General features: G+C 27.4%; 3 protein-coding genes across 8 annotated transcripts in view; 2 read left to right on the plus strand and 1 right to left on the minus strand.

Annotated features, from left to right (window-relative positions):
• The window catches only part of LOC122504048 (growth hormone secretagogue receptor type 1), a 99,184-nt gene that overhangs the window by 24,510 nt on the left and 47,354 nt on the right, over nt 1–27,320 (minus strand). For all 4 annotated transcript variants that reach the window (XM_043614940.1, XM_043614932.1, XM_043614953.1 and 1 more), the window contains 2 exons: nt 4,620–4,728; nt 3,288–3,359 (listed from right to left, as the gene is read on the minus strand). In XM_043614940.1, coding sequence (XP_043470875.1) covers nt 3,288–3,359; nt 4,620–4,728 — 181 coding nt within the window. The remainder of the gene's footprint in view (nt 1–3,287; nt 3,360–4,619; nt 4,729–27,320) is intronic.
• On the plus strand, nt 1,695–27,154 carry LOC122504014. 3 transcript variants are annotated; one of them, XM_043614838.1, is made up of 8 exons: nt 1,695–1,977; nt 18,922–19,108; nt 19,264–19,544; nt 19,619–19,820; nt 20,174–20,299; nt 20,760–20,774; nt 23,656–24,831; nt 24,945–27,154. In XM_043614838.1, the coding sequence occupies exons 4-8, from the start codon at nt 19,806–19,808 to the stop codon at nt 26,193–26,195; spliced, it is 2,583 nt and encodes an 860-aa protein (XP_043470773.1). In that variant the 5' UTR covers nt 1,695–1,977; nt 18,922–19,108; nt 19,264–19,544; nt 19,619–19,805; the 3' UTR covers nt 26,196–27,154. The 3 variants fall into 3 exon arrangements, with proteins under 3 accessions (XP_043470773.1, XP_043470781.1, XP_043470792.1); XM_043614846.1 differs by having other exon boundaries at nt 18,922–18,992; XM_043614857.1 differs by lacking the exon at nt 20,760–20,774 and having other exon boundaries at nt 1,698–1,977; nt 24,945–27,147.
• Nucleotides 5,634–8,414, plus strand: LOC122504041. The gene is made up of 2 exons (XM_043614924.1): nt 5,634–6,361; nt 6,428–8,414. Exon 2 carries the CDS (start codon nt 6,435–6,437, stop codon nt 7,911–7,913), a length of 1,479 nt encoding a protein of 492 aa, XP_043470859.1. The 5' UTR covers nt 5,634–6,361; nt 6,428–6,434; the 3' UTR covers nt 7,914–8,414.

The following is a 27,320-nucleotide window of genomic DNA, read 5'->3' on the forward strand; positions in this document are numbered from 1 at the left end:
AGCGTAGCGAGAGCAGCAATCACTCTCGAAAAATCATTCTTTCACCACGAGTTGTGCACTACGTTTTCTCCAACGCCTTGCGAGGAAAGGTTTCTTCGTGAGTTTCGTATAATTTTAATTTAACGTCTGCTTATGTTTAATATAATAAAAGGCGAATGTTTTGAGTGGGGAAGAAGTTAGATACAAAATAAATCTCGGTCAAAGAACAAGAAAAAAGAATAAATTCATGATTTACTTTCGCCACGCTAAAAATTACTTTCGCCACGCTGAATTTACTTTCGCCACGCCAAATTTTACTTTCGCCACGCTCTTCAGAGCAGTTGAGAAAAGATCTACTTTCGCCACACTTTTCTACTAAGAAAAGTACTCTTTTCAGAGCAAGTGTTGGAGAAATTAATTATTTTTAATAATTTTCAGAAAGTTGTAAGAAAGTTCAATTATTCGAAAAAAATTCATGGAAAATACGTCTAAAATTCAATTATTTATTTATTACTTATTTAAACACTGTTCGGGCATAATTAAAAATTATTGTTAAAAATAAAAAGAAATTCAAAATTTTGTTGAAAAATTGATGTTGATTTCAAAAGATATTAAAGTGAAAAACGAATAGAAGTTGAATTTAAAATTTTTAAAAGACACCAAAAGTAAGATTTTTTAAAGAGAATTTAGAAATTTGATATTTTTATCTTTTTAATTGTTAAAAAAATTGAAACACTAAAAAAAAGTTTCAAGAAACCAATTTCAAGAACCAATTAAGGTTTATTATAAAATAAATATTTATATTTTATAATAAACCTTAATTGGTTCTCGAAATTTTTTTTCTGTGTATGACTTTGAAAATTGATTGAATGAATAACACACAAAAACAAATTTGGGTCAATTTTTGGACCCGCAAAAATAAGAACGTTTTTTGACGTATTTTTTATGCTGAATTCGAATCTGTCGTTAGATTTTCTCTAACATGTCAAAAATCAAAATGGCGGATCCAATATGGTGGGGAAAAAATTAAAAATCAGTAGCAATTACTTGAAACATGTTACTGGGGGGTTTTCGGGGTCGCTAATGACGAATATGAAGTCATATTTTTACAGATATGTATCCAATTCAGCGGAAATTTGTTTAAAAAACAATTTTATTAGTTTAATGAAATGCCCTTAAGACGATATTTATTAATACGAGTTTCATATGAAATTTAGACAAATTTGAAACAAAACCATTTAATTAAAAACTTTTTCCGACATATTGGATCCGCCATTTTGAATTTTTAAAATCTGACTTCGAATTCATTTTAATTGTCATACACAGTAAAAAGAAAGTCTTATTTTAAGGCAGAAAGGCAGTCTTAAAAAAACATTTTAGACGCAACATTTTTAAGGCAGTCAATGATGAATTTAAGCAATGGATGTTGTATGATTTAACATTAGAGCAGACAGTGCTGAATTTAAGACTGATCTTAAATTAAGATTTACTTTTTACTGTGTAAACAAAAATTATTCGCTACAAATAAATATTTATTTGTTAATACACAAGTAATTGCTTATTTGAATGAAATAAATTTTTTCTACAGTGTAAATTTGAAATTAGTTGGAAAATTTTAACTCGTAAATTTAGAGGTGCGACTTGAAAATTACGGCCAATACATTATATTGTCAAGTGACTGGGAGCCTCTAGTTTGATGACGAACCGTGTAGGTGATATGCAGGGATATAGGTCAAAGTACAGGGCGACGCGTCTAAAGGCAAGAAACCGCGTCTAGTGCTTGCAAGTGTAGAGAAAAAGCAGGAGATGGACGAGCAGATAGACAGACAAATAAGTTTATTATTCTACGGTGTATAAAAATCCACTCGAGAGGGCATATGTAACGCAACATGCATTCGCTAATGGCACCTTTTTCACTCGGATTAAATGTTTTATGCATATATACACAATGTCAATGTAAATGAATATCAACAGAATTCAATTTCAAGCTCGTTCAAAGTTAGTGTGCCAAATTAAATATAAATATATCCAATTATAATCTTATTACAAAGAATGAATTTCATTACTACAACATATTTATTTTATCATCCAATTATATCGAAATTATTAATTTTATCATCTCTCCACAATACTGAAATTAGTCAATTACCTCTTTAAATCTCATTATTATTATTGCGATTATACATTATTTTCGATATTGTTATATTCGATTCAAGTATTTTGATTTCTCTATATAATAATTATATGGGGCACAATGAGTATTTTTAAAAAAAAGAATTCAACTTTTTCAAAAATCTTTATTTTTTAGAATTTTTAATAATATAAATATTATTTCAAACTTTAATACTGTTTGAAATAAATAATTAATTATTATTAATTTTTTGACAGCAATTGAAATTTTCAAAAAATGTTAATTTAAGACTTTCTGAAATTAAATTATTTCTAAAAATTGCTGCATTGTGTTTAAGGAATAATCTGATGTACAGTCAAAACAAAAGTTAGTCCAATGTGATAATTTCGTAATTTAAAAGAAAAAGACAAATTAAATTTTAAATTCGTTTTGGTGGAAAGGCGAAGAATTTTATTTTAAACATTTAAAACGATTGAAAGTTTCATTTGAATAAAAATTACAATTTTCTGTCAATAAGAAACATTTGTTAAATTTTAGGTTATGTTACTTAAATTATTTATTATTGACAAACAAGTATAATTTGTATTCAAATATAAATTTAAATTATTCAAAATGTAGAAAATTAAATTCCTCGCGCTTCTACCGAAAGGAATTTAAAAATTAAATGTGACCCTTTCTTTTAAAATACAAAATTATATGACATTGGACTAACTTTTGTTCCGATTATTTGTCGGATTCTTCCTTAACTAAAATGAAAATGCCATTAAACATTTCTTAAGAATGAAACAAATTTTTTGATTTTCATAATATTAAACCAATTTGAAATAACAATTTAACGTTGAGAATTAGAAGTTGAATATTTTCGAAAAATTTTCATCGTTAAAAATGAATTTTTCTTTACTTTGATGGATGAAGAGAATAAATATGTTCATGCAGAGAGAAAGAGAGATTGATGTATAATGAGTGTTGCAGAAAGGAATGCACCATAAAATGAGTTAAAGCAAATCAAGTAGCTACTGGCCCTTTTGTGTGCAAATTATAGTAAAATTGCAGGTGCTAGCGAATAAATTTTACAAGCTTTGGCAAATTGACATTAGTCACTGTCAACTTTAAAGCATCTAAATAGAAAGTTTCTAGATATACACTTGGATAGGATTATATATATGTATATTCTTACCTTGTACAAAGCGCTGCAGTTATCCATGCCAGCAGACACAAACAGGTGGCTCTCGCTTTGGTGCATACGTACCTAGACCAAAAATAATTAATCACTTCTGCTTTGTGTCTGAATTGCCAAAATTGATGACATATTATGATCCCCTTCATTTAATAAATAATCAATTTAATCATTTACCATCATTTACAACAATTTATTCAAAATTATCCTTCTCTCAGTGCGCAAAGAGTATGGTATTTTTTAATCAAATAATTTATTAATTAATTTTAATTGTTTAATTACTTTACCTTTATTTTGAAATTTTTTATCTTTATATTAAACATTTTGTGTTTTAAGAAACATATTTATGTTTGTTTACAATGTATATCTTTTTTTAGATTTAATATATACAAATATTAACATGAAAATATATTTAAGTAACATTAAAAAAACTATTGGTTCAATAGCGCCAATGCTAATGAATTTAATTTTTTTGAAGCAATAATTTCTGTATTGAATTAAGTAAACATGTATTAAAATATAATAATTCAAAATTTACAACTATAGAAGCATAATCAGGGTTGCCACAAAATTTTAATTTTGTTTTTTCCTGACATCTTCCTGATTTCTAGACAAAATTTTGACTTTTTGCCTGACACTAGAGAAAATTTTGATGTGCTCTAAAAATTATTAGATACTCAAAAAAAAGTTCTAAGTATTACATTTATTAACGAATTTCTTTAATTGTGAAATGATTCGAAAACATCAATAACTTCATTATTAAATAAATATTTAATCATTATTATTTTTCCATAGAAATTAAGATTTTCAAAAATTTCAAATTCAAACCTTATTGAAATTTAATAACTTATAAGAATATTGTTACAAAATATGAAATTATCTATATCTATATTTCTAGTATTTCAGTGTAAACATAAATTTTTGTTTGATTCTAAATTACAGGAAAAAAAATTTTGCAGAAACGAAATTTCGTTTAATGAAAACTTCTGACAAATAAAATTCTACCTTTCAAAAATTATAAAAGATTATCTTTATGGAACAATCATGCGTCCCGTTGCAACAAACAAAAAGTGTTTTAGTATATTTTTATTTTATGTGAAGTAGATAATCTTTTTAAATTAAAAATAAATGCAAACAAGTAATATTTTTTAACTGAAGTGGTTAATATTTCTTTATTTTAAAATTAAGAGTTAAACAATTTTTTCTCAATGTGGATTTTCCCTTATAAACTCGTCAACATGCATTTTTACAATACACAAATAGACTACAAATACCTAATAGAGAAATTATATACTTTAAAAAAAATTGATAAATTGCAAGAGAATAACTTACCCCGCCCTTAATGGCTCACAAATAGCGTAATAACGTTCGAAACTAATGGCCAATATAGTTAAGACTGAGGCGTGAGCTACTGTTAATTCCACGAATGGTACCGCTTTACCTGAAACAAAGAAATCAACAAATATATTTTAATAATACATTTAATAATTTTATTAATTCATAATTTTGATAAGCAGTAATTTTACACAATCATTTTCTTTATAGATATTAATTAATTGCATATTATTAATATCAAAACATTATTCATTGAGTTTTTCCTATTTCTAATTTCGCGCCAATACAGTTCACTAAATTGCTGCCTAGATGGCATGAAAATTCGCTCTCACAAACGAAATATAAAAAGTACACCAATTAATGTTGATGTAAAATTGTTTCATTTTAGTTCAATAATTAATTATAATTAAATAATTATAATATACAATAATAAATAAATTGCAATATCGCCAATATTACCATTGAAGATTAATGAAATTGTCATAGCTTATTTGATAGAAAACAAAAGTCCAAATATTTAATTGATAGAAATATAAAATAATCGAATGTAGGTAGCAAGTACAATTTTTTTTTTTAAATAACTTTTTTAATTTCTAAACAATTAAGTAATTGACAATAAAACTATGAAACAATAAATTAAAAATAATAAAAGTTTTCTAAATTAAATAGGAATCTATTCATGTTTGTCTATGCAAGCGACACTGGTTCAAATAATAATTTCTACATTACAAATAATTTATTGATTTTTATATCAAAAGAGAAGAAAAGAAAAATGAGTGAACTAAAAAACGAAGAAAATTGTGAAGAAAATTATGTGATTGAAGAATTCAATAAAACTTGAAACATTTTTGTGCCAATAAAAATGAAACGCGAATTCATGAATCTTTTACAACTGCGACATTTAGATTAAACAAGAATATAAATATGTCGGATTTATTTTCGGGGACTTTTCTATTGACATTTTATCGAACATTCTTCCTGAGCTAATAAAAATGTTTACTACATGAACATTACTTTTATTTCAACGCAAAAATTTTGTCATTTCAATTCAATTATCGATTTATTTCATGAGCTTTGCACGAAATTTTGTTTGCCAAAAAATATTATACAATGAATTGTGATTATTTTATTTTCACTTTTATATAATTATGTATTACATATGCTCCTAAGGATGGTAGCTAATAATCAAACGAACTGAAGGTTATGTTTGTGTTAGATTTATTTTTATTCAAAGTTCCTTTTTAATTATGTAAATTTGAAACCAGTTTTTATTGAATACTTTTGATCGATTCCCGTACACTTTTCCCAATCCGTTTTTCCCAATGGACATTATTCCCAAGACCATTCTTCCCAAAAAAAATCCCCCAATCTAAAGTTCCCAATCCATTTTTCCCAATTCTATTAAATTTGTGTTTTTCCCAAAGTCATTTTTCCCAAAAATGTTTTTTTTATTTTTATGGAAATGGATGCTTTCACAAATTGTTTTTTAAATTCTATAGACAATGGAACGAAACTTATTTAAAATGTATGGTTGCTAGGCAACAAGAATAAAGGGAAAGTTAATAGTTTGACATTTAGTTTGTTTGTAACCTTTCGAAGGAGCTAGGTTGTCAAAATTTTTGGTTTTTAAATTTGTCAAATGTTGAAGTATTCAAAATTATTAGTGAATATTTCTGAAAGTTCATTGTGTATTTAATTTTCTCTTAAATTCGAAAACATCTGTTGTGGCTGTCTGGAAGGTAGGAAATTGATAAAATCTCGTCATGTTCAGTTCACCAATCAATAACAATAACATTATTTTTCAGCGTCAAAATGTCACAACCGGAAATTATAATTTCTTCTAGGGGTGGCAGAAAATTGTTGTACAATGGATATGTTTATTATAGACGGGACTCCAAGAAAGACAAAATCTACTGGTATTGTGTGAAAACTGACGAATGCAAAGCCACTGCAATAACATTGAATACGGGAAACAATGTTGAGATAGTAAAGGAAGGTTCTCATGGACATGCTCCCAATCAAGAACAAGTTGAGGCTGAAAAGGTTATAAGTAACTTGAAAAGAATTGCTACTGATCATCCTGAATCCACCCCTGCACAAATTCTGCGAACTGAACTGCCATCAGTATCAAGTGGAGTATTAAGTCAGTTACCAGATCGAGAAAACTTAAAAAAACGCATAAGGAGACAGCGTCGACAAGATTTTCCACCTGATCCGAAATCTATCGCAGATCTACGTGACATCCCAGAGCAGTTTAGAAAGACAAAGGTGGGTGATACTTTCATTATTTATGACTCTTTAGATGACGAAGACGAAACTGAAATCAGAGTCATAATTTTTGGAACCAGAAGGAACCTGGAAATATTAGCTAGATCAACAGCTTGGTTTTTGGATGGCACTTTTAAGACGTCGCCTAATATCTTCTTGCAAATTTTCGTCGTAATGGGCCTCATTAGAAAATCATCTCCTGGAAAAGACGACGTCGAAATTGCTGTTCCATTAGTTTATAGTTTGCTCCCGTCGAAATATCAGGTGTCCTATGAAACTGTGGTAGGAGAAGTAAAAAATGCTTGTCAACGATATGAAATTGATATCATTCCGCCACTGCGAGTACTTATGGACTTCGAGGTTGCTGTGAAAAACGCCTTGCTAGCAGTGTTTACAAATTGGATTGTTCAATACTGCTTCTTTCACTTAGGACAGTCTTTCTATCGCCGGATACAGAGTGAAGGTCTACAGGAACAGTACAACAACCCTAATGACAGATCACTCAAAGAATATGCACATATGATACTTTCCTTAGCCTTTGTTCCGACTGCTGATGTTGAGCAAGCTTTCGAAAAGATCTTCGACGATATTCCAGAAGAACTAGTTCCTATTGCGCGGTATTTCGAAGAAAATTATATTGTTGGAAGAAGAGCACGGGGAAGGCGGCGTGCAGTTCCTCCACGATATCCAGCATCCTTATGGAATACGTACGAAGCTACGCTCCGCGATCAACATCGTACCAACAACATTAGCGAGGGATGGCACAACAAATTTCAGCTCATGGTTGGAAAAAATCATCATTCATTGTATTATCTGCTTAAAGAGTTTCTTAAGGAGCAAGCGGACACTGAAACGATTTTAAGACAGTTGGATTTGGGACAAGCGGTAAAAGCAGCACCGAAGAAAAAATGGATGCAATCGAAGACAAGAATGAGAAACATTGTATCACAATATGAGGATTACAAAGAGAAGGACGAAATTCTTCAGTACCTACGTCTCCTAGGACATAATATCAGCCTCTGAAAAAATTCTGTACGCTTCTTAAAACTTCATTAAATTCAATTCATTCACTATAAAAATTATGCTTTGGGAAAATTGCCTTGGGAATAATGGTTTGGGAAAAAAAGATTGGGAAAAAAGGTTTGCTGGGAAAAATGGATTGGGAAAAGTGGTCGGCAACGCTTTTGATCTAATGAAGACTTGAACATCAATAATTATTATTGATGTTCAAGTCTTTATTAGATCAAAAGTATTCAATAAAAACTGGTTTCAAATTTACATAATTAAAAAAAAAAATCTTAAAAGAGCACTTTCAGCATTGATTTTAAATGGTAAAAGTGACCTTTTAAGATCCGGAGCCTCAATTTGTAATAGTGATTGATATATATTTTGAATCCAACAATTATAAACCTACATTTTTTGTTTCTTAGGTACCTTTATTAGTAGATATACACATGTATACCGAAAACAATATATTTGATTAAAATAACGAATTACTTATCTATTATGAAATAAATATTTATGCTTGAATTATATGTTTTTATATTTTTATTGAATTTATTCATATTTATTGACAGTTCCAAGTGGAGTTTTTTTTCGTATTTGAATCAAATAAATTTTTTTCTAATGTAGAACACATCAAGATTTAGTTTTAATTTATTTGAAAAATTTTTAGCACTGATGAATTATATAATTGAAGGAATAAATTTAAAAACCTAGAAATTTTTGAAATTTGATTTTCTGTCAATAGCAAACTTTTGTTCTTCAAACAAAACAAATTCTCTTCATAATTCAAATACTACATCGGCACTAGTTTTTCAATGACAAAAGCTTTATCTACTGCGCACAAGGAGGTATCTCAAAACTTTTTTCTGTAGTTCTTGCGTAAACATCAATTTAGATTTTTTTTTATAAACAAATTTATAAATTTAAAGAAATAAAACATTTCTCCTGAAGTCTACTCTCAATCACTTTATGTAAATTTTTTTCTTCGATTGAAATTGTAGACAGTGGGGATTCAAATGAATTGCCTAATTTCTGCTTACATTTTCTCTTTGTGAACCTTATCGAATAAAAATGTCAATTAGACATGATTAAAAAATACTCTCTTTTTTAAGAGAGGTCTATTAGCTTCACACCGATATTGCTATATTATTCGTGTGTAATTTGTATTCTTCAATTGCTTTTTAACCGAATAGTTATTTAACCGATATCTTATTTTGCCAAAGTAACATTCAACCAAAAATAATATTTAACTGGATTGTCATTTAACCGAACTTTCATTTGACTGAAATTACATTTAACCGAATAATTTTTTAACTAAACGGTCATTTGACTAATATATTTTTTATCTAAATTTTTATTTAACCGAATTATTTATTTATTTAGATATATATACGGGATGTGCCCATTCGTACAGTGTACTAAATTTAATAAGAAGTATGACAGAATTAATTACAAAAATTAGTTGGCCGCATTTACATTATTATTATTATTATTATTATCATAAACAATCGCTCGCAAATTTTTTATAAATGAATTGATTGAAACACCAAAAAAATCAATGACACCGTTAAACTCATTTGCCTCCCTACGCAACCTAAAAATTACTGAATTATCAAGATAATTGGTTCTGGAAAACTGAATGCTTAACAATTGCGGATGTCTCATAGGTCTCTGTGGAACATGAAAATTAAATAAACGCAATAAGCAAGAACAATTGATAAAACCGTTAATAATTTTAAATAAAAATAGTAAGTCAGCATATAAAAATCTCTGAGATATGGATGGTATTTTGAGTGATGCTCTTAAGTCAGTATAATCGTGGTTATGATAGTCAAGTACAATACCAATTTGCCTAGCTGTAAATCTTAAAAACCTATTTTGGACTCTCTCAATATCCATTATTAAATAAGTTTGACAAGGTCTCCACAACGTAGAGGCAAATTCAAGTATAGGCCTAACAAGCGCAAAATGCAGTGCTAGCAAGGCCCTCACATTATGAAACTGCATTCCTCATGACAAAACCCAGGGCTTTAGTAGCTTTGTTAACTATATTTATGATGTGGTCAATGTACGAAAAAGATTCATTAAGTAAAATTCCTAGGTCACTTATCATGGACACTCTGGACAATATAATACCATTAACTTTATAATTAGAAATAATTAATTTGGAAGATGATGAAAATGAAATTAATTTGCATTTCGATATATTCAAAAAAAGATTATTTTTTTCAAATTATCATTTGAACGAATGATGACTCAATTCTAATTCGGTTTGTTTGTTAATGATAAATATTTTACTTCATCAAATCGCAAATTGTCAAAATTTTTCGTCATTATACAGTAGATATGTAAACAAATTTTTGTTTACTGTTTTGTAATTAGCATAATTCTCATATGGTATAATTTTAACCAATTATGTCTACTTCACTTACCAAAGTTTAGAAATTTACTATCTCACACGTAATAATTGTTATTTACATTTGAATTTTAAATAAAAATTAAATTTAAATTAAATTAAAAAACTGTATAAAATATTAAATACAAATATTAGTCTAAATTCGAATTAGGACAATTAAAATTAGACTACATTATTCAGATGATTGTAAATTATCAAATTAAAATCAAACATTATATTTATTAAAAAATTTTGAAAACAATTTGTACGTTTTTAATTTCTTGTAAACGACTACTTTAAAAATGACATTTTACCGAAAATATAATTTATTCCATATAATAGGAACAAAAAGCGGGTGTTTTTCCGTTGCTCTTAAGTTGTGTGATTCATTATAACAAATATTTTATCTTGTGCCCGCTTGTACAGCACCAAAAGTCATAAAATAGATTTCGTAATGGTCTTTTGTATTTACAACCATTGTTCTAATTTCTAAATGGAACTGAAAAAGAAGTGTCTCACGGTAGTCATCAGAAATTGATGGAAGACACATGTACGAGGAGTAAATAGTATTTTCAATTTTCACCAATCGCTATTTAGTAATTTAATTAATTTCATTCTCATTTATTGTTACTTGTTTTATTTTTTTCCCTGTTTTTTATTATAGAAAAACTTCAATCACTTTTAATTTCTAATTTTATTTCATTTACTAGTAGATAAATTGAGTATCTATATTAAATTAGTGAACAATTTTTCACAATGTCGATGTTGATTACATTCAAAATCACAAAATGATATTTAATCGAATTTTAAAAAAATAATATAATAAGCATTGATTACATTCAAAACAGCAAAAATAAATTAAAAAAACAATAAAATAAATTCGTTTAACCGAATAAATACTGAAAAAAATTTATATGATTCAAATAACCGATAATTTGTCTATTTTCAAATAAATATTTACTTTTGCACAAAATAATTTTTATATTTAAGTAAATTAAATCGTATTTTTAAACCAATAATTTTTCAGCATTTGAAGCAAATGCAATTTAATTGATTATTTGATAAAATAAATAAAAATTAATAAAAATAAAAATTACTTGATTCAAGTAAATATTTATTTAATAACAGACAAGTAATTTAAACCTAAACGCTGAATTCGAATCCACAGTCACTTTTTTATACTACATTCGGTTAATTGACAGTTTGGTAGAATAATAATTCAGTTAATTGACCATTCGATTGAATAATAATAAAATTACCTAAGCAAATGCGCAGTTAAATAAAAATTCAGTCAAAAGCAAATCTGATTTCTTTATTTCTTAAAAAAATGAAAAGAAGGTTGAATAAAGGAAATTAAAAAATTTTGCTTACGTCAGCATCACGTAAGGGAAAAACCGATAATAATATATTTTTTCTACCTTTTTCGTTTGGCATTTTTCAATCTGTGAATTAAATGGTGAATTTTTATTATATTTCCTGATCCGAAGGTTAGAGGGAATTTAGAAGTATAATACTAAGAGCTACGGTAATTCGTTGCAGGGGGCAGTTTTCCTCTCTTAGTCTCCTTTCTCGCAAGTCCTTCGATTCCTTTGACAACTTTCAAGACCTTTGTTACATACATTTTCCTTCTCTCGTTAAAATTAAATTTTTTTCTAATGCAATAAAAACAGTGGATTCTAATTTCTAAATACATATTTTCATTTCTCATCATAGAATTCGTGTTATTTTTACTTGGAAATTTTTTACTTCTCTCTTCAATTAACTTTTTTTACAAGTTATATTTGCAAAGTGAAAAAAAAAATAACTAACTTTAATTAAAAAAAAGAATTTTTAGAGAAAATACTTTTTTCTTTTTGTGAAAAATATTATTTTTCCTACGACACACTATTTCTCTAATAGTTAAATGAAAATTGCAATTCTTTATATATTCACATTGTGTGTATTGATTTATTGATGCTTATTGTATTTGAGTTAAAAAAAACAAAGTTTAAAAAAATACTTGAGGATATTTTACTGAACGGTGCTTGAAATGCGTCATTTCTTCAGAAACTCTCGACTTTATTTTTTTTTTTTTCATTGGCCGCATTTTCGTTTTTGTTTCCCATTTGCAAAGCCCGACGACAAAAAAATCCTCTCGATCACTTTCTTGGAATATACAAAGCTTTTCAAGAGAGTAAACTCCTATACTTTTATTATTATCGTAAACAATCTTTGAGAAACTGTGAGTATACTTTTGGTGAGATTCATATTCGCAAAAAGCGCTTTTCAATCTTTTGGTACATTCCCTTTAAAATTTCCTTTTCTATACATATTTATTCTCTTTTAGTGAAGAAATCTGATATTTTTTTTACAGAAAAAATGAGAAAATGAAAATTCTAAATAGTATCTTTTTACATATATTAAAAAAGACCAAAAGCAATTTTTAACAATTTTTTAAATTAATAAAAGAAATTGAAAAAATTTTAAATAAAAAAAGGATAGAAAAAATTTTTTTATAATAAAAAAAATTTGATAGACGTAAAAATTATTTAGAAAACTCAAGGAAAAATTTCGTTTTGTCTCCTTACGTAAACAGGATGCGCCTTTTGTCCCTGCCTATCCATTCAAATGTAAATTTTCCCATAATGCGAAATTTGCATTCCCTTCTTTTACAGTAGTTACACGCGTTCTTCTGTTTTAATGATATCACATAATTCTTTTGTACATTTAAGAAATGTTTATCACATAAAATATGTCAACGTTTTCAACAATAAACGAAATTCATTATAAAAAAATTTTTTAAAAATTAAATAGAAAAACAAAAAATAGAAAAATTAGAAAGACAAAAAAATTAGAAAAATTAGAAGAACAAAAAAGTAGAACAATAGAAAAACGAAAAAATAGAAAAACAAAAAGATAGAAATTTAGGAAAACAAAAAAAAGAAAAATTAGAAGAACAAAAAAATAGAAAAATTAGAAAAACGAAAAAGTAGAAATAAAAAAAAAAAAGTAGAACAATAAAAAACAGAAAAATTGAAAAAATAAAGAATTAGGAAAATAAAAAAAATAAGAACACAACAAAAATGAAAAAATATCAAAGATGGAAGAAGTAAGCAAAAAAAAAATAAAATAAAAAAAAATTTAATGGATTTTTTTTTGTTTTACAATTTTAAAATTGATATAAAATATTCATCAAATAAATAAATATTATATATTTCCAAAACTTTATTGTACTCGATGTTTTTATTTTCATTTACAAAATATGTAACGCTCTATGAAAAATAAATATAAAATGCAATTGAAAATAAAATTGTGTTAAGAAACAACTTTGTATAATATTATCGAATATCACAGAAATAATGGGAATTCATCCGTGAAATTGTTAAATCAATCACACGCAAAACATGTAATACCTACAACGAACAATTAAATTTATTCAATCGATTTTTATTTAAAAAATAGAAATAAAAAACCGTGGGAGCCGATTGTATATATATACATAGTAAAAATAAATAAAAATAATCATGCTTCGTTGATAGGTGATATCCTATACACCTAACAAGAGACGGAGAGAGAAAGAGAGAGCGAGACTTCGAATCGGGCGAACAATTTATTTAGTCATACATCGTCAGAGAGTTATTTATTCCGGCATAGCTGACAATCGAATGCCGAAACAATTTAGTCTTTTATGCGCAATTGAAGATTCGATAGATGAGGCAAAGAGCTATCGATTCTCAATTTACGAGCTTTAGGTGTTGAGTATAAGCTTTTGCCATGAATGAAACTCATAAAACTTTAAGAAATATTTATTTTTTCTATAAATAGATAAAAAGGAAAGCTTGTTTTTTAATGTAAAAATACTTTCATGAATAAAAAGACTTCTCAAAGTCTGTAAATGTATCGCTTAAAATATGTGCTTATTATAATAAATAAATTATTTTTAGCGATTCACAACAATTAATAATAATTAGCAAAAATAATTATTACTGACAATTACAATAACAATGGCTAATAATAATTATTACACGATTGCCGCAAAAATTTAATTTTGTTTTTCCCTGATTTCCAGACAAAATTTTGACTTTCTCACTGACCCTAAAATAATTACATTTTTCGAGGAATTCGATTAAAATTGTATAAAATTGTATAAAAAATAATTTAAATTCTGCGATGAGTTTTATTATTCATGAAAATAATTGATTTTCTAAAACGAATTTTATTATTTATGAAAATAATGGAATTATTGCGTGGATAAAAAATTTATAAATAATTGAATTCCTGAAAAATGTTTATTATTTATGAAAATTTATGAAAATAATTAAATGTTTACGTATAACTTTATCAAACTTTTTTTTAAATAATTGAATTATTTTGAAAAATTTTATTAAAATATAGTTGATATTGAAAATTATTGAATTGAAGAAATGTTTTGAAAATAAATTGAAATTTTGCCAAAAATTTTATTAAAATTTATGAAAACAATTGAATTTTGAAGAAAAAGTTTATTATTTATAAGAATAATTGATATTTTGACGAGAATTTTTTAAGATTTGTGAATATAACTAAATTAATTAAAAATTGAAATTTTATAAAATTTCAAATTGAAACCGTTTGAAGTTAATTTATTTATGAAAATTTAAATAATTTATAAGTAATTATATACCTAATTTATATAATATAATTATTATATATAATTATATAATATAATTTATATAATTTATAAGTAATTCTTCAAGAATTAAGTTATTAAAAAAGAAATTATTTCAGAAGTAGAAAAAATTGAAGGTTTTGTATTAGAATTTATGGTAATTTCATAGTTTATGAGGTAAACAAAACGGACACAAAAATTCTATATTTTCTTATGAATTCTAATTAAATTTTATTTTTTAGTACTTTTCATAAAAAATCCTTTACTTTTCCTTAACTTTCCTGACCTGTGGCAACCCTGTATTACTATAGCAGTTAATAATAAGAATTATTAACAATTATTGTTACTGATAATTAGAAGAATTAGTAACATCGATTGATGTATCTTTCTTTTATCTGAAACAAATATAGGAATAAGACGAATATTTTTACTTGTTAAGATATAATAAATCTGGTTAGGTAATTTCCCCTGATTCTTGTATATCTTACACAAATTGACCGTATTTCGATCGCTTTCATGTTTTCAACGTGACTGAACAGTGTTATCTAATTTAATAAATACAATAAAAAGAATAATATTTTAAAGTTGATTTTAAATTACTTCTTCTATAGAGTATGCAGCTACTTTAATCTAAATCATCAGTAGCGCAGTTCATTTCTAGTCAGACATGCCGTCTGACCAATTGGCTCTGACTACTGAAAAATGCTTCATTGACTATTCATAAACTATTGTACTTGTCTATCATTGCGGTCGGTTATTTTTCACGATATAAATTTATTTTATCTAAATAAAAAATTGCAATAATTTATTTTACTTTCTATTCTCAGAAAGATTTTCAATTCAAAATATAAATTTTTATTAACGATATAAATTTTTTAAAAATTTTAAACAGATATTCTACTAATGTGGTATATGACCTTCCATTTAGGCATTGCTAGAAATTTTAATTTTTTCTTTTACTATTTTTTTCTATAGGATTAATGAATCTCAAAACTTTAATTTACCTACTAATATTTTTCAATTAAGTTATAAACAACAATTGAATATAAAAAAAGTTTTTTCTTTTAATATAATTTTTTCTATAGGGTTCATATATCTTGAAACTTAAATTTAATTCTAAATATTTTTAACAAAGTTATAAACAATTCTTGTAAACAAATTATTTATTTACAATAACTGAAGGTAAAGTGGTGGTATTGGCATTACTATCACATAGGGGCCGTACACATAATACGTCACGCGATTTTTGACCATTTTTAACCCCTCCCTCCCCCTATGTCACACTTCGTCACAAATCTTGAACCACCCCCCCCCCCTCCCCCCTACGTCACGTCACACACGTAAATTTTACTGTAAATGTTATACATTGGACAATATATATTATATCTTACACTCTAAATTATTGAATCAGTTAAAAATACCTGATTTAGAAGCAAAAAGTCAGTCACTAATTCAAATAGTAAAATTTTTTTGCTGACAATTAGTTGAAAATAACTGATGTTTCAATACAATTGTTTTTGATTGATCCAATTAGTCACGTTTAACTATACCTACATAGCACCGAAACTTTCCTATTACTAAAGATTTACTTGCAAGCTTCGAAATATTTAAATGCAAAGTTTAGTGAAAATTGTGTAAAGATTTAAATATCCCACTTCAATAAATGTTTAGCGCGAAACTTTCCTGAAAATTTAAGTTAAATTTTCAGGAAAGTATAGTCGAAAATGCAATTCAAATGTTCTGGAAAGTTCCAAGCTATATTCTTGAGAAAATTTGACGATAGACATTTATTGGAGTGAGAAATCTAAATCTTTACACAATTTTAAAATAAACTTTGCAAGTAAATTTTTCGAATTATGCAAGCAAATCTTTAATATACAATATTTAGAAAAATTTCGGTGTTTTGTGGATAATTTTTCAGTTATTTTTAACTGATTCAGAAACAAAAAGTCAGTTACTACTGATTGTCAGTTAAAACCATGATTTTTAACTGATTCAGTTTAAGAGAATATATATATATTATTTATCATATTATAAATAATATGCCAATAGATGTTAAACACACTGAGAAAACTGGATATTAAAAATCTTAATATACTAGATATTAAGAAAAGATGCTAATGCATATCATCCAGATGTTATGGTTTAATATCTCAGATGTTAAAAAGTATAATCTGTAAATGTGAGGTTATGTTTGAACAAGTCTTTTTCCAATATCTTAGATATTAAATTTGAACATCTAAGAAGTTTACATAGTTCACTGTCACAGATATTGACCATTAATATCTAGATAATAAGGCTTAATATCTATTTTTCTCAGTGCAGGTACATAATAGATATATAATTTCTTATAATCTTTGAATTTAAAAGATTGTGACGTAACACATGAGTTCACCCCCCCCTCCCCATGTCACACTTAGTCACAATTCTCAGACCCCCTCCCTCCCCCTAGCCGCGTGACGTATTATGTGTACGGCCCCATAGAAACGACATAGAAAAAAGGATATTAAGAAAATACACTATTTTTTATATTCAATTGTTGTTAAAATGTAATTTGTTTACAACAATTGTTTATAACTTTATTGAAAAATATTAGTATGTAAATTAAAGTTTCAAGATTCATTAATCCTATAGAAAAAAATATCAAAGAAAAAAACGAAATTTTTTCATGTTTGCTTGTTGTTAATTTGAAATTTGTTTATAACAATTGTTTATAAAGTTGTTAAATAAATGTAGTCAATAATTCTCACCTCCAAAATTCATTAAGAGAACAGTAAAAAGTCGGTGGAAGAAGACACTATTTTTCAGCTTCAATTACTGTCAATTCCTAATTTGTTTATAAAATTGTTTATAACATTGTTAAATAATAATGTTAAACAATTTTTATCCTCAACATTCATTGTAATTATCAAAATAAGAGCGATATGTAAACGAACAAATTTTTTTCAATATTTGTACCTAACTTTAAAAAAAACTATTTGTTTATAAAAAATGTTTAAAATATTGTTAAATTAATCATAGTGATAAAATTTTATCATAGATGTTATTTGTATACTAATTTTAGTTATTTGTGATAAGAAAATGTGTCTAGAATTTATTTTTCTGACTATTCAAAATTTTAGATATTTTGTCGGACACTTTTGAGCCGCCATTTTGAATTTCGAAAAATTTAAATTCCTAGCAATGCCTAAATGGAAGGTCATATATTTTGGACGCGATATTTTGTCAGTCAAATTTTTCCTAAAACGATTTTCAATCGAAATAGTATATTACGATACTAGGCCAGAAAGTTGGATTTCCTGGCCGGCGTGATATATAAGGCCGAGGCGAAGCCGAGGCTTTATATATCACGCTCGCTAGGGTATCCAAATTTCTGGCCGTGTGTCGTATACAATTTTTCTGTATCCCCAGCCGAAAGTACGTTAAATAATTATTGTTTGAATAATAAAATAGCTCAATAAGTTGCCCGCCCGACTTTTGCAAAGTCGAGGCGAAGCCGAGACTTAGCTGGTCGGGGCGGGCATGAAAAAAAATTATAAGTAAAAAATAATTGTAAGTAAAATTTAAAAAATAGTAAACAAGAAATTTTCTTTTACAAATAAATATTTAATAATTAAAAAATAATAAAAGAAAATAAGAAATTTCATGCATTATTTTGATGACTGTCAGTTGTTTTCAAAACGTGAGCTCTGTATGTAACGTGTCTGTGTGGTTGCTATGCTAACATGTACGTGTGTTGAAATTCTTGTAACCAATCAGAGCGCTCGTTGGGTCTGTCGAGCCGGCCACAAAAGTCGCTATTCCCGGAGCCAAATCAGACCGGGAAGACAGTACTTTCGGCAAAGGGATACAGAAAATATAGTTTTAATGAAACAAAAACCAAAAAAAATTTTTTTTTAATTGTTTAAACAATCATAACTTTTTTTTTACTTTTTTTATTTTTTTATATTAACTTTTTTTTATTATTATTATTATTTTTTTTCAAAAATTAAATTTTCTTGCAGATTCTGAAAGAGGGCAAAAAAATACAAACGAACTTTTGGGTCTAAATGGGTTAAAACAGTTTAAATCAAGGGTAAAATGAAATCGTCAATTTCATAGTCCATAAATACGTATTTTTTCCAAGTATAAATATAAATTATTGAATGAAATCCAATTTATAAGGTTTGAAATAAACTGGATTTACTTTAGGTAAATATAAATTATTTGATAAGTCCAGTATCTATTTGATGTAATAAAATAAAGTTTTTGTTTGCATCACTTTTTGAGTCCACACAATATCAATTCAGAGCGATAATAATTTTTGTTCTTAAAAACAATTTTCTTTATCCCAGCTTTATTTACAGTTATTCTTTTGGCGTTTTTGTCTTCCTACCTATTTACCAAGTCCTTTAAATGATCTAAAAATGTTGAAAGCAGTGGACTTAAAAAGGCAATTTACTGTACATACTAGATTTTCCCTGCTTCATTGTTAGAGAAACGCTTGCGCAGAAAGTATACAGCGTTGTTCTGTTTTACGACTTTTCTTCAGGACAAACTTGTGAACACAGAGGAGTTTCTTAAAACTTTCAAAGCGGAGGAATATTAGCATACACTTGACAACAAGAAAATTAACAAACTAATACGTGTAAGTGTATACGTCCTGGGGAGTAAAATTCGAGCGACATTTATGTGTTTTAAACTCCTATATTATTATTTCAGAAAATGTATATTGTATAGTGTTTACAGAGATATTTTATCGAGAAAGCATACGATAGTTGTTGGTTTTCATAGAGAGGAAAAAGAAATTTACAAATATTTATAAATAAGTTCATGTATGGCATCTATAAATGTTTGTTGAAAATGTGAAAAAAACGAATTAACGAATAATTGCTAAAGACCTGAAAGAATGGATGTCAAATTGGTAACAATGGATTAATAATGTTCCAAGTAATAAGTAAAAAATTTATAAATTCTTAATTAATGTATACATTAATTAAGAATTTATAAATTTTTTTTTAAAAATTTATTTTTTTTTTAGTATACTTTAACAATGATGTTTCCATAAAATAATATACAATTTATCTAACATTAATTTACTTGATTTGATCAAGAAAGTTTTGCATGTTGTAGATTTCAAGTTTATTGTTTGCATTTTTTTTCAAATAAGATAGGCTTTTATAGTTTCAAAATGAAAATGTCATAAAATAAAGTTGTTAGAAAATTGTTTTATTGCTTATTTTTCCTGATAACATATTTATTTCAAAACTATATCAGTACGTATCAAAAGAAATTATATTTATACGAAAACCAAACATGGACTACAGAAGCAAATTTTTGAAAGCGCTTGGTTTAATTTTGTTACTATTCGTTGGCCGAATTTCAATTCTCAAAGAAAGTCATGTAAGTCTAACATTCATATTAAGTTAATAATTTTACACGGAGAGAAGATAATTTTACGTGTCAGGTACCCTTGCAGGAAATTGGAACAAGAATCCTATACAGGTTCAAGTACAGGAACATTAGCTAGCAATGCTTCTTTGCAGCAATATTCCTGAACTAAAACATTAAAGAATCCCTTCAGGATTTTGTATAGAAATTTTTAGGTGCGGGTAGCGATAAAAGTAGTCGATCAGCTTGATACAATTGAATTTAAGTCCAGGGATGACTTCGAAACTTTAGTTTCGTTTTGGTTTTGAATAGCACCCCTAAACACTGATCGACCATTGGGTGTTGAGTGATCGAGTACTGGTTCTAATGTTATTTTAAAATGCTGATCAACTACAGGCGGATTTTAAGTGTTTTTAAATATCTTTATATTTTGTGTTTCCATTCTAAGTTATTTTCCTTTAATTTGATACAGGTCAACTGTGTGGAGGTGAGTGACTGGCTCAAAGGCGCGAGAGAAGCACAAAATAGTACATTTCGTAACAAGTGTGAACTGATGGCGTTTTTGAAACTTGGGGGGCGTCCATCAATCATGTGACTCAAAATGGGGGGTTGGGGGTTAAGAAAATTATCACGGTTGATCACCTGGGGGGTAGGGGGCTTCGCACATGATCACGTGATATGAATTAACTCTAAATTTTCAATGAAAGCTTAATTTGAGATTTGGCCGATTTTTCATATTCAGCATCTCAATGGGTATAAATAAAAATATTAATGAGATGATTAATAAATTTTATATGAAATATATATATATATATATATATATATAATATAAATATAAATAAATACACAACCGTCCGTGAGTATCAGGACGCCCCTTTTTCATGAGTGGAAAAATGCTTAAAACGTAGAAAATAAGAGTGACAAAAATTTTTCGTATTTTTTTCCTGAAAGCTAATGAAATTATGAAAAGACTGACACCTGATCGAAGAATTTTTGTTGACTATTGTGTCAGATACAGAAAAAATACTAGATTTTACATGCTTTTCGTAATTTTTTAATTTCTCGAAAACTAATTAACTTTTATTAGCGCTCTTGGTCTTGTTTTAATCTCTATTTAATGTAGAATATAAATTATTAACTGGTATTGTGAAATAAATTTTTTCAAAAAAATTTGAAACAGGTACTGTACTAGTATGTCGTACCAGTATGCTTATGCTCGTATAATACGAGTACGATAATAGTATGGTGTACTGAAGGTTTTTGTAATTTAGTTTATCGTACGGTTACTGTATTCGTACTATACTAGTACCGCGTGTAAAGCCTTTTATATCCCTCCCCTTCTTGTGCTTTAGTCTGTATTAAGTATTAACTATTTTAATTTAATATTTTTACTTTTTTTGTACCTAAAGATATTATGTAAATCATGTAACTTGTAACTCCATTTACTTTTATTAGAATAATCAGTGTTTTGAAGTATTTTAATTAAATAATTCTGTAGTGGTTTTGCTTTGCTAATTTTTAAACATTCTTTAAAATAACTGTGAATAATGCCAATTTATAATCTAAAGTACTTTACTGTAAGGAAAATAATTTGGACGTTCTAACCTATAAATGATAACACATGTATATATGTGATCTATAAGAAAAATTATTAAAAAATATTGCGATTTCTATATATATTTTATTGTAACTCTTGAATTAAAATTTTTTCTCAAGTGTAAAGCACAAAACAGTTTAAAAATCAGAAGTTGTCCATTGTTGTAGTAATTAGAATAAGCTAATGATAAAAATAAGCATCATGACAAAGCAAAACCACTTGAGATTAATAGTATACACATATTACACATACACGGAAAAGTTTTCGGGCGAGCTGCGTTCTCTGCGCGTAGAGAAGGTTTCCTAAAAGAGAGAAGGCATATCGCCTTGTAAATGGGTGAGCTTCTCTCTCTACTGGGAACGCTGCTCACCCAGTGTTGGACGAGCTGCGCTGAAAGTCAGTGGTAGATACACGACTGGTAGAGCAGCTCGTCCAATGCTGGCCTGCTGCGCTATCTTTTTGCGACTATATTGCTGCACCAAAGTGAAGTTGCGCAGCGTTACTAGAGCAAATAGAGTTGCTCGCCCGAAAACTTTTCCGTGTAGATGAATAGAAACTAAACCACTGATTTCTAATTTAAATATAATGACACATGTTACAAATATTAAAACTTTTGTATTGCATCCTAAAAGTCAGCTTTTCAACAAAAAATCATTGCACCATGTGCACTGGAGGCATATGTCATTGGCAACTGTAAAGTAAATTAGGTTATGTTCGCATTACCACGCAGAGTACGGTGTACCGGTATGGTACTTGTATCGTACGAATATGCTGTATTTTCATAAATGACAGTACAACTTAATGGTATTATACTAGCCTCATACTTTTATGGAGTACTTTTATTTTACAATTTCAGTCGTGCGACATACCGTCGTTATACTGGTGCCGTACCAATACGTATATACTTAATTATTTTGTGCTGGTACAATACGAGAATAATCTCAGTACGCCGTACTGGAAAATGACGATCAGTACGCTTGGCTATCTGGGTACATATAAATTACATATATATATTTCATATAAAATTTATTAATCATCTCATTAATATTTTTATTTATACCCATTGAGATGCTGAATATGAAAAATCGGCCAAATCTCAAATTAAGCTTTCATTGAAAATTTAGAGTTAATTCATATCACGTGATCATGTGCGAAGCCCCCTACCCCCCCAGGTGATCAACCGTTATAATTTTCTTAACCCCCTACCCCCCATTTTAAGTCACGTGATTTATGGACGCCCTCTAAGAGCCTTTGTTAAATTGCAAATTTATTTTATTTTTTAAGAAAAAACTATAGGTACGTGGTAAAAAATTCTGAAAAAATCATATGTTTCTAAAATAATATGAAGAACAAACTGTCAAATTTTTATAAGTTTCTCTTATTTCCTTATTTTACCGGTGACAATCCTTAAATTACATATATGTTAAACAAATTTTACCTTTACTGAATTTTCTGCCAAATGAAACTTATGTCAATTGAAATTTATGTCAAGTGATTTTTATGTTAAATGAAATTCATGTCAGGTGTATTTTTAAACCAAATGGAAATTATGCTAAATGAGTTTTATGACAAATGAAATTTATATTAAATGGTTTCATGTTAAATGACTATTATGTCAAATAAGATTTTGGGAGTAGTCATGCGTCTTCTTTTCATTACCTGTTTAAAAACAAAAAGTTCAATTTAAATTGACTTATAAATTTCGAATCGTCATTTACAGGTACCTTAGTCTAAAAATTATAAACTGCTTCTTAGAATAGTTATTTTGCAGGTAGAGGAAAAGGAAAGAAACCAAGAAATAATTGATTATGATATCTGTACTGTTTATGATTATTACAAAGTAATTGATAATTTGCTATTTAAAACAAGGTACAAGCCATTAGTCGTTATTATAGCACATACATTTACTGACGGCCTCAACAGAGTAAGAAATCTAACCCAGAGCAAAAGAATATTACATGATAATGAAATTAAAAACAATCCAAATTTCAGTCAAATTTATCACACATTGTTGGAGAATTTCTATCTATTTGAAGCCAAAAACATATATTATTTTATATATCCGGTACACATTTTAGACAATTTATTGACTATATATTGTCAAAAAAAGCTTTTAAACGATCATTTAGGTGTTATCTTTGATTTTATTAACGTAAATGAAGAATATCCTTTTTTTGAAGATATTTTAATTCCGTTAAGAATAAGCAGCCCTAATTGTGCTCTTAAACAATATATACGCAAAAAACTACAGACTGGCGAAAGTTTCTCAGAATTATCCAAGTTGCGTGAACAATTGTTTAGTGATAAAGAAAAGTACATATACGTTACGGCATTCAATAACGATGACATTTGTGATTCGATTGGTTTCAATTTAAATTCGCAAAGCAGAACCTTTTTATTGTATTTTAATTCATTACTAAAACAAATTCAAAACAGTACTGAGAGTGTTGGAAAAAAAAGAAGTATTGTAGAAAGAAGCTTAAATTGTTTTCAGTCAAGGCATCTTGAAGCGATCGACGATGAGTCTTTTAAAGATGATACAATTAAACTTTTTCTAAATCGTCCCATGGTTAAGATTGATTACTTAAATTGGCTAAATAAAACTATATCTTCATTGAATAGTAATGATACTTCATTTGCAAACATTTGCAGAAATAGGCACGAAATAGATGCACTTGATTTATTCTGTTTTATAAAAATTTTATCAGGTGCTGCAGCCCATAACATAACAGCTTGGATAAATGTCCTACAACAACTAGTTGCAAAATCATTGATAAGCCAACTGAAATGGTTCAATAGTTTAATATCAGTGTACAAAGATGAATATTTAATAGAAAGGGATTCAACTTTATCCGCACTTCAAATTCTTGAGAATCAAATGCTGAATGTTAATGAAAATTTGAAAAGAGTAATGATTCCTTACTACGACTTTGTTTTAAATCTGTTGGTAAGTAATAAATTATTATAGTTGAATAATATTCAACTTCATACTGAGAATATTAAAAGTATTAGCAAAATACTTTTAGCATACATTATAATTATAAATATTTGTTTCTGTAGAGCGAAAAAGGTCATATGATTCATACATTGATGTTTAATTCATCCTGCTTTATTTACTATCATTGGAGGACAATTGATGATTTACTTCTTGAAGTGGAATTTCAAAGATTAGTAATAATTGTAGCAGATGATATAAGAACAGGACTTGAAATTGTTAAACAAATTAAAACCAGCAGAGTACTGCCAAAATTAAAACGAGAAGATCTTCACTATACAAAACAGTTTTTGTACGACGTAATAATGAAACACATTCACCTGTTTCAATCCAATGATACTTATTATTATGTCTACTCTATGGACACCGACAGGCATCACGACGTATTGATTACCTATTTCGAATACAAGATGATTAAAGATTATTCAAAAGTTGAGTTCTATTTTGCAAACTTTATGAAATATTTCCCTCCTGATTACGTTGTTTGTAATAATTGTAGTGACTTGGTAATTCCTGCACTTCCAGATAATTGTGCAATTTCAAGTAAATGTAAAAAACGTTTTCTAAATCCCTCGTATTTAATTAAATTACATCAAGAATTTTACAATCGCTTTCCACAATATTTACCACTTTATGCTACTTTTTACATTGAATTTCTATCATTTATAAATGATGACGGTTTACATCATAAAGGCAATGATTACATTAACTATTCGCAAAAATTTTATGATTTTTTAAATGAAGAACGAATTGCTAATGATGCACACTATTTATTTAAAGATTTACCATGTTCATCTGCTCGGGAATTAAATAACAAAATCAATATTGACTTTACTATTACTGAAATAGAAGATGTTCATCGACTTTACAATTTATTACATTCTTCTCATAGTAACATAGTATCAATAAATAACACAGACAATACTAATTTAAAATCTTTTTGTAGTGATAATAAACGGTTTAAGTTTCTTCAGTTCTTTTGCTTTTTAAGAATAAATTACATTGAAGGAATGCTAAAAGTTATAGATCAAAAATCTGATCTTCTTTTCAAGTTTAAAGTGTTTGCTGAAAATGAAAAAAATAATATAACCGAATATTTGTTAAAAGTGTTAGTGAGGATTCACGAATTCGATTTATTAGATTATGTTGATTATAAGCATAAAGAAACTCAAATTTTAAGACAATCACAACATTTTTACTCCGGAATACCAGAAATTACCTTAAATGGTATGAATTTGTCAAACAAAATCTATTTATTAATAAGAGAAAATACAATTTATTTGGAGTGTCATGAAAAACAACTTATACAACATTAATAATGTTGAAATAAATATAATTTTTTTTAGTTAAACACATTTTAGAAAAGTAAAGCTGGCATTATTATTAATTAAAAAAAATAATTAACTATCTATTGAAGTACATTCTCCTGTGAGTTTTCTTAGAGCCTTAAATTATAGTGTTTACTTTTTTGATATTATGTGTTTAAGTAGAGAATATTCTTACAATGTTGTGCCAGCTTAACATAATTTGTAAAAAATGATATGTCAAATTTTGACATACGAGTATGGTTGGGACTTTTGTTTATACTAATAATACAGTGTTTTTAAAATATTAAATACAAATATAAAATGATGTTTTTCAAATATGGTATTAGTGTATGTATGTACTAGTAATTGTACGTCTGTATCATGTTCACTTATAAAAAATACTGGTAATATTAGCTCAAATTGTGTCAGTAACCGAGTAGTGTTGCCGCGATACGAGACGAGAGGCGAGAATTCTATTAATCTCGTCTTGTCTCGTAATTTTAAGGCGATTTATTGTCTCGTCTCGAGCGTTAAAAATGCATAGAAATCACGATTTCTCGTCCTCGTGAGTCCTCTCTCGTCTTGTATCGACTTAACGATATTTAAAAAAACACTGTATCATCTCGTCTCTCGACATTATCGCGGCCACACTAACAGAGATCCATTTTTTCAGTGTAATGCAATTTATAAATCCTGAATTAATGTACTGTAACCTGTATCAATATTGTTTCCATAAAAAAATTTGTATAAATAATTTAACTAAAATTAATTTTCTTGTTTTTCATTAAAGACTGGCGTAATGGATCATTTCAATTCATCATATAGAAAAAACTTTAGATAAATTCCTCGATTCTAAATTTAAGCCTCACTTTGAAGCTAAAGTCAGAGTCTAATAATTCAAATTACAACTTTACGACTGATAAAAGTTAAATAAACTCTACATTTTAGGCAGAAAGTGGGGCTACATTTTGACTTGGGTCTTTTTTCGTTAAAAATAATAATGTACTTTGTGTACTATTAGTTTGTACGATATATCATTGCTAATCATTTATTATTGTTAATTATTACAGAGAAACTAAATTTTCCTGTAAGACGAAGTTTTTTTTATAGATTTTATATTTTTATTACTTGCAT

The sequence above is a fragment of the Leptopilina heterotoma genome, unplaced genomic scaffold (genome assembly GCF_015476425.1).
Source record: "Leptopilina heterotoma isolate Lh14 unplaced genomic scaffold, ASM1547642v1 Lhet_11, whole genome shotgun sequence".
NCBI classification, from domain to species: Eukaryota; Metazoa; Arthropoda; class Insecta; order Hymenoptera; family Figitidae; genus Leptopilina; species Leptopilina heterotoma.

Excerpts from the sequence above, each read along its gene's own strand:
- LOC122504014 (XM_043614838.1), top strand. Across the intron at positions 24,832-24,944 it reads ACTTTGTTTTAAATCTGTTG|AGCGAAAAAGGTCATATGAT; the intron begins GTAAGTAATAAA and ends TTGTTTCTGTAG.
- LOC122504041 (XM_043614924.1), top strand. The coding sequence starts at position 6,435 with ATGTCACAACCGGAAATTATAATTTCTTCTAGGGGTGGCAGAAAATTG.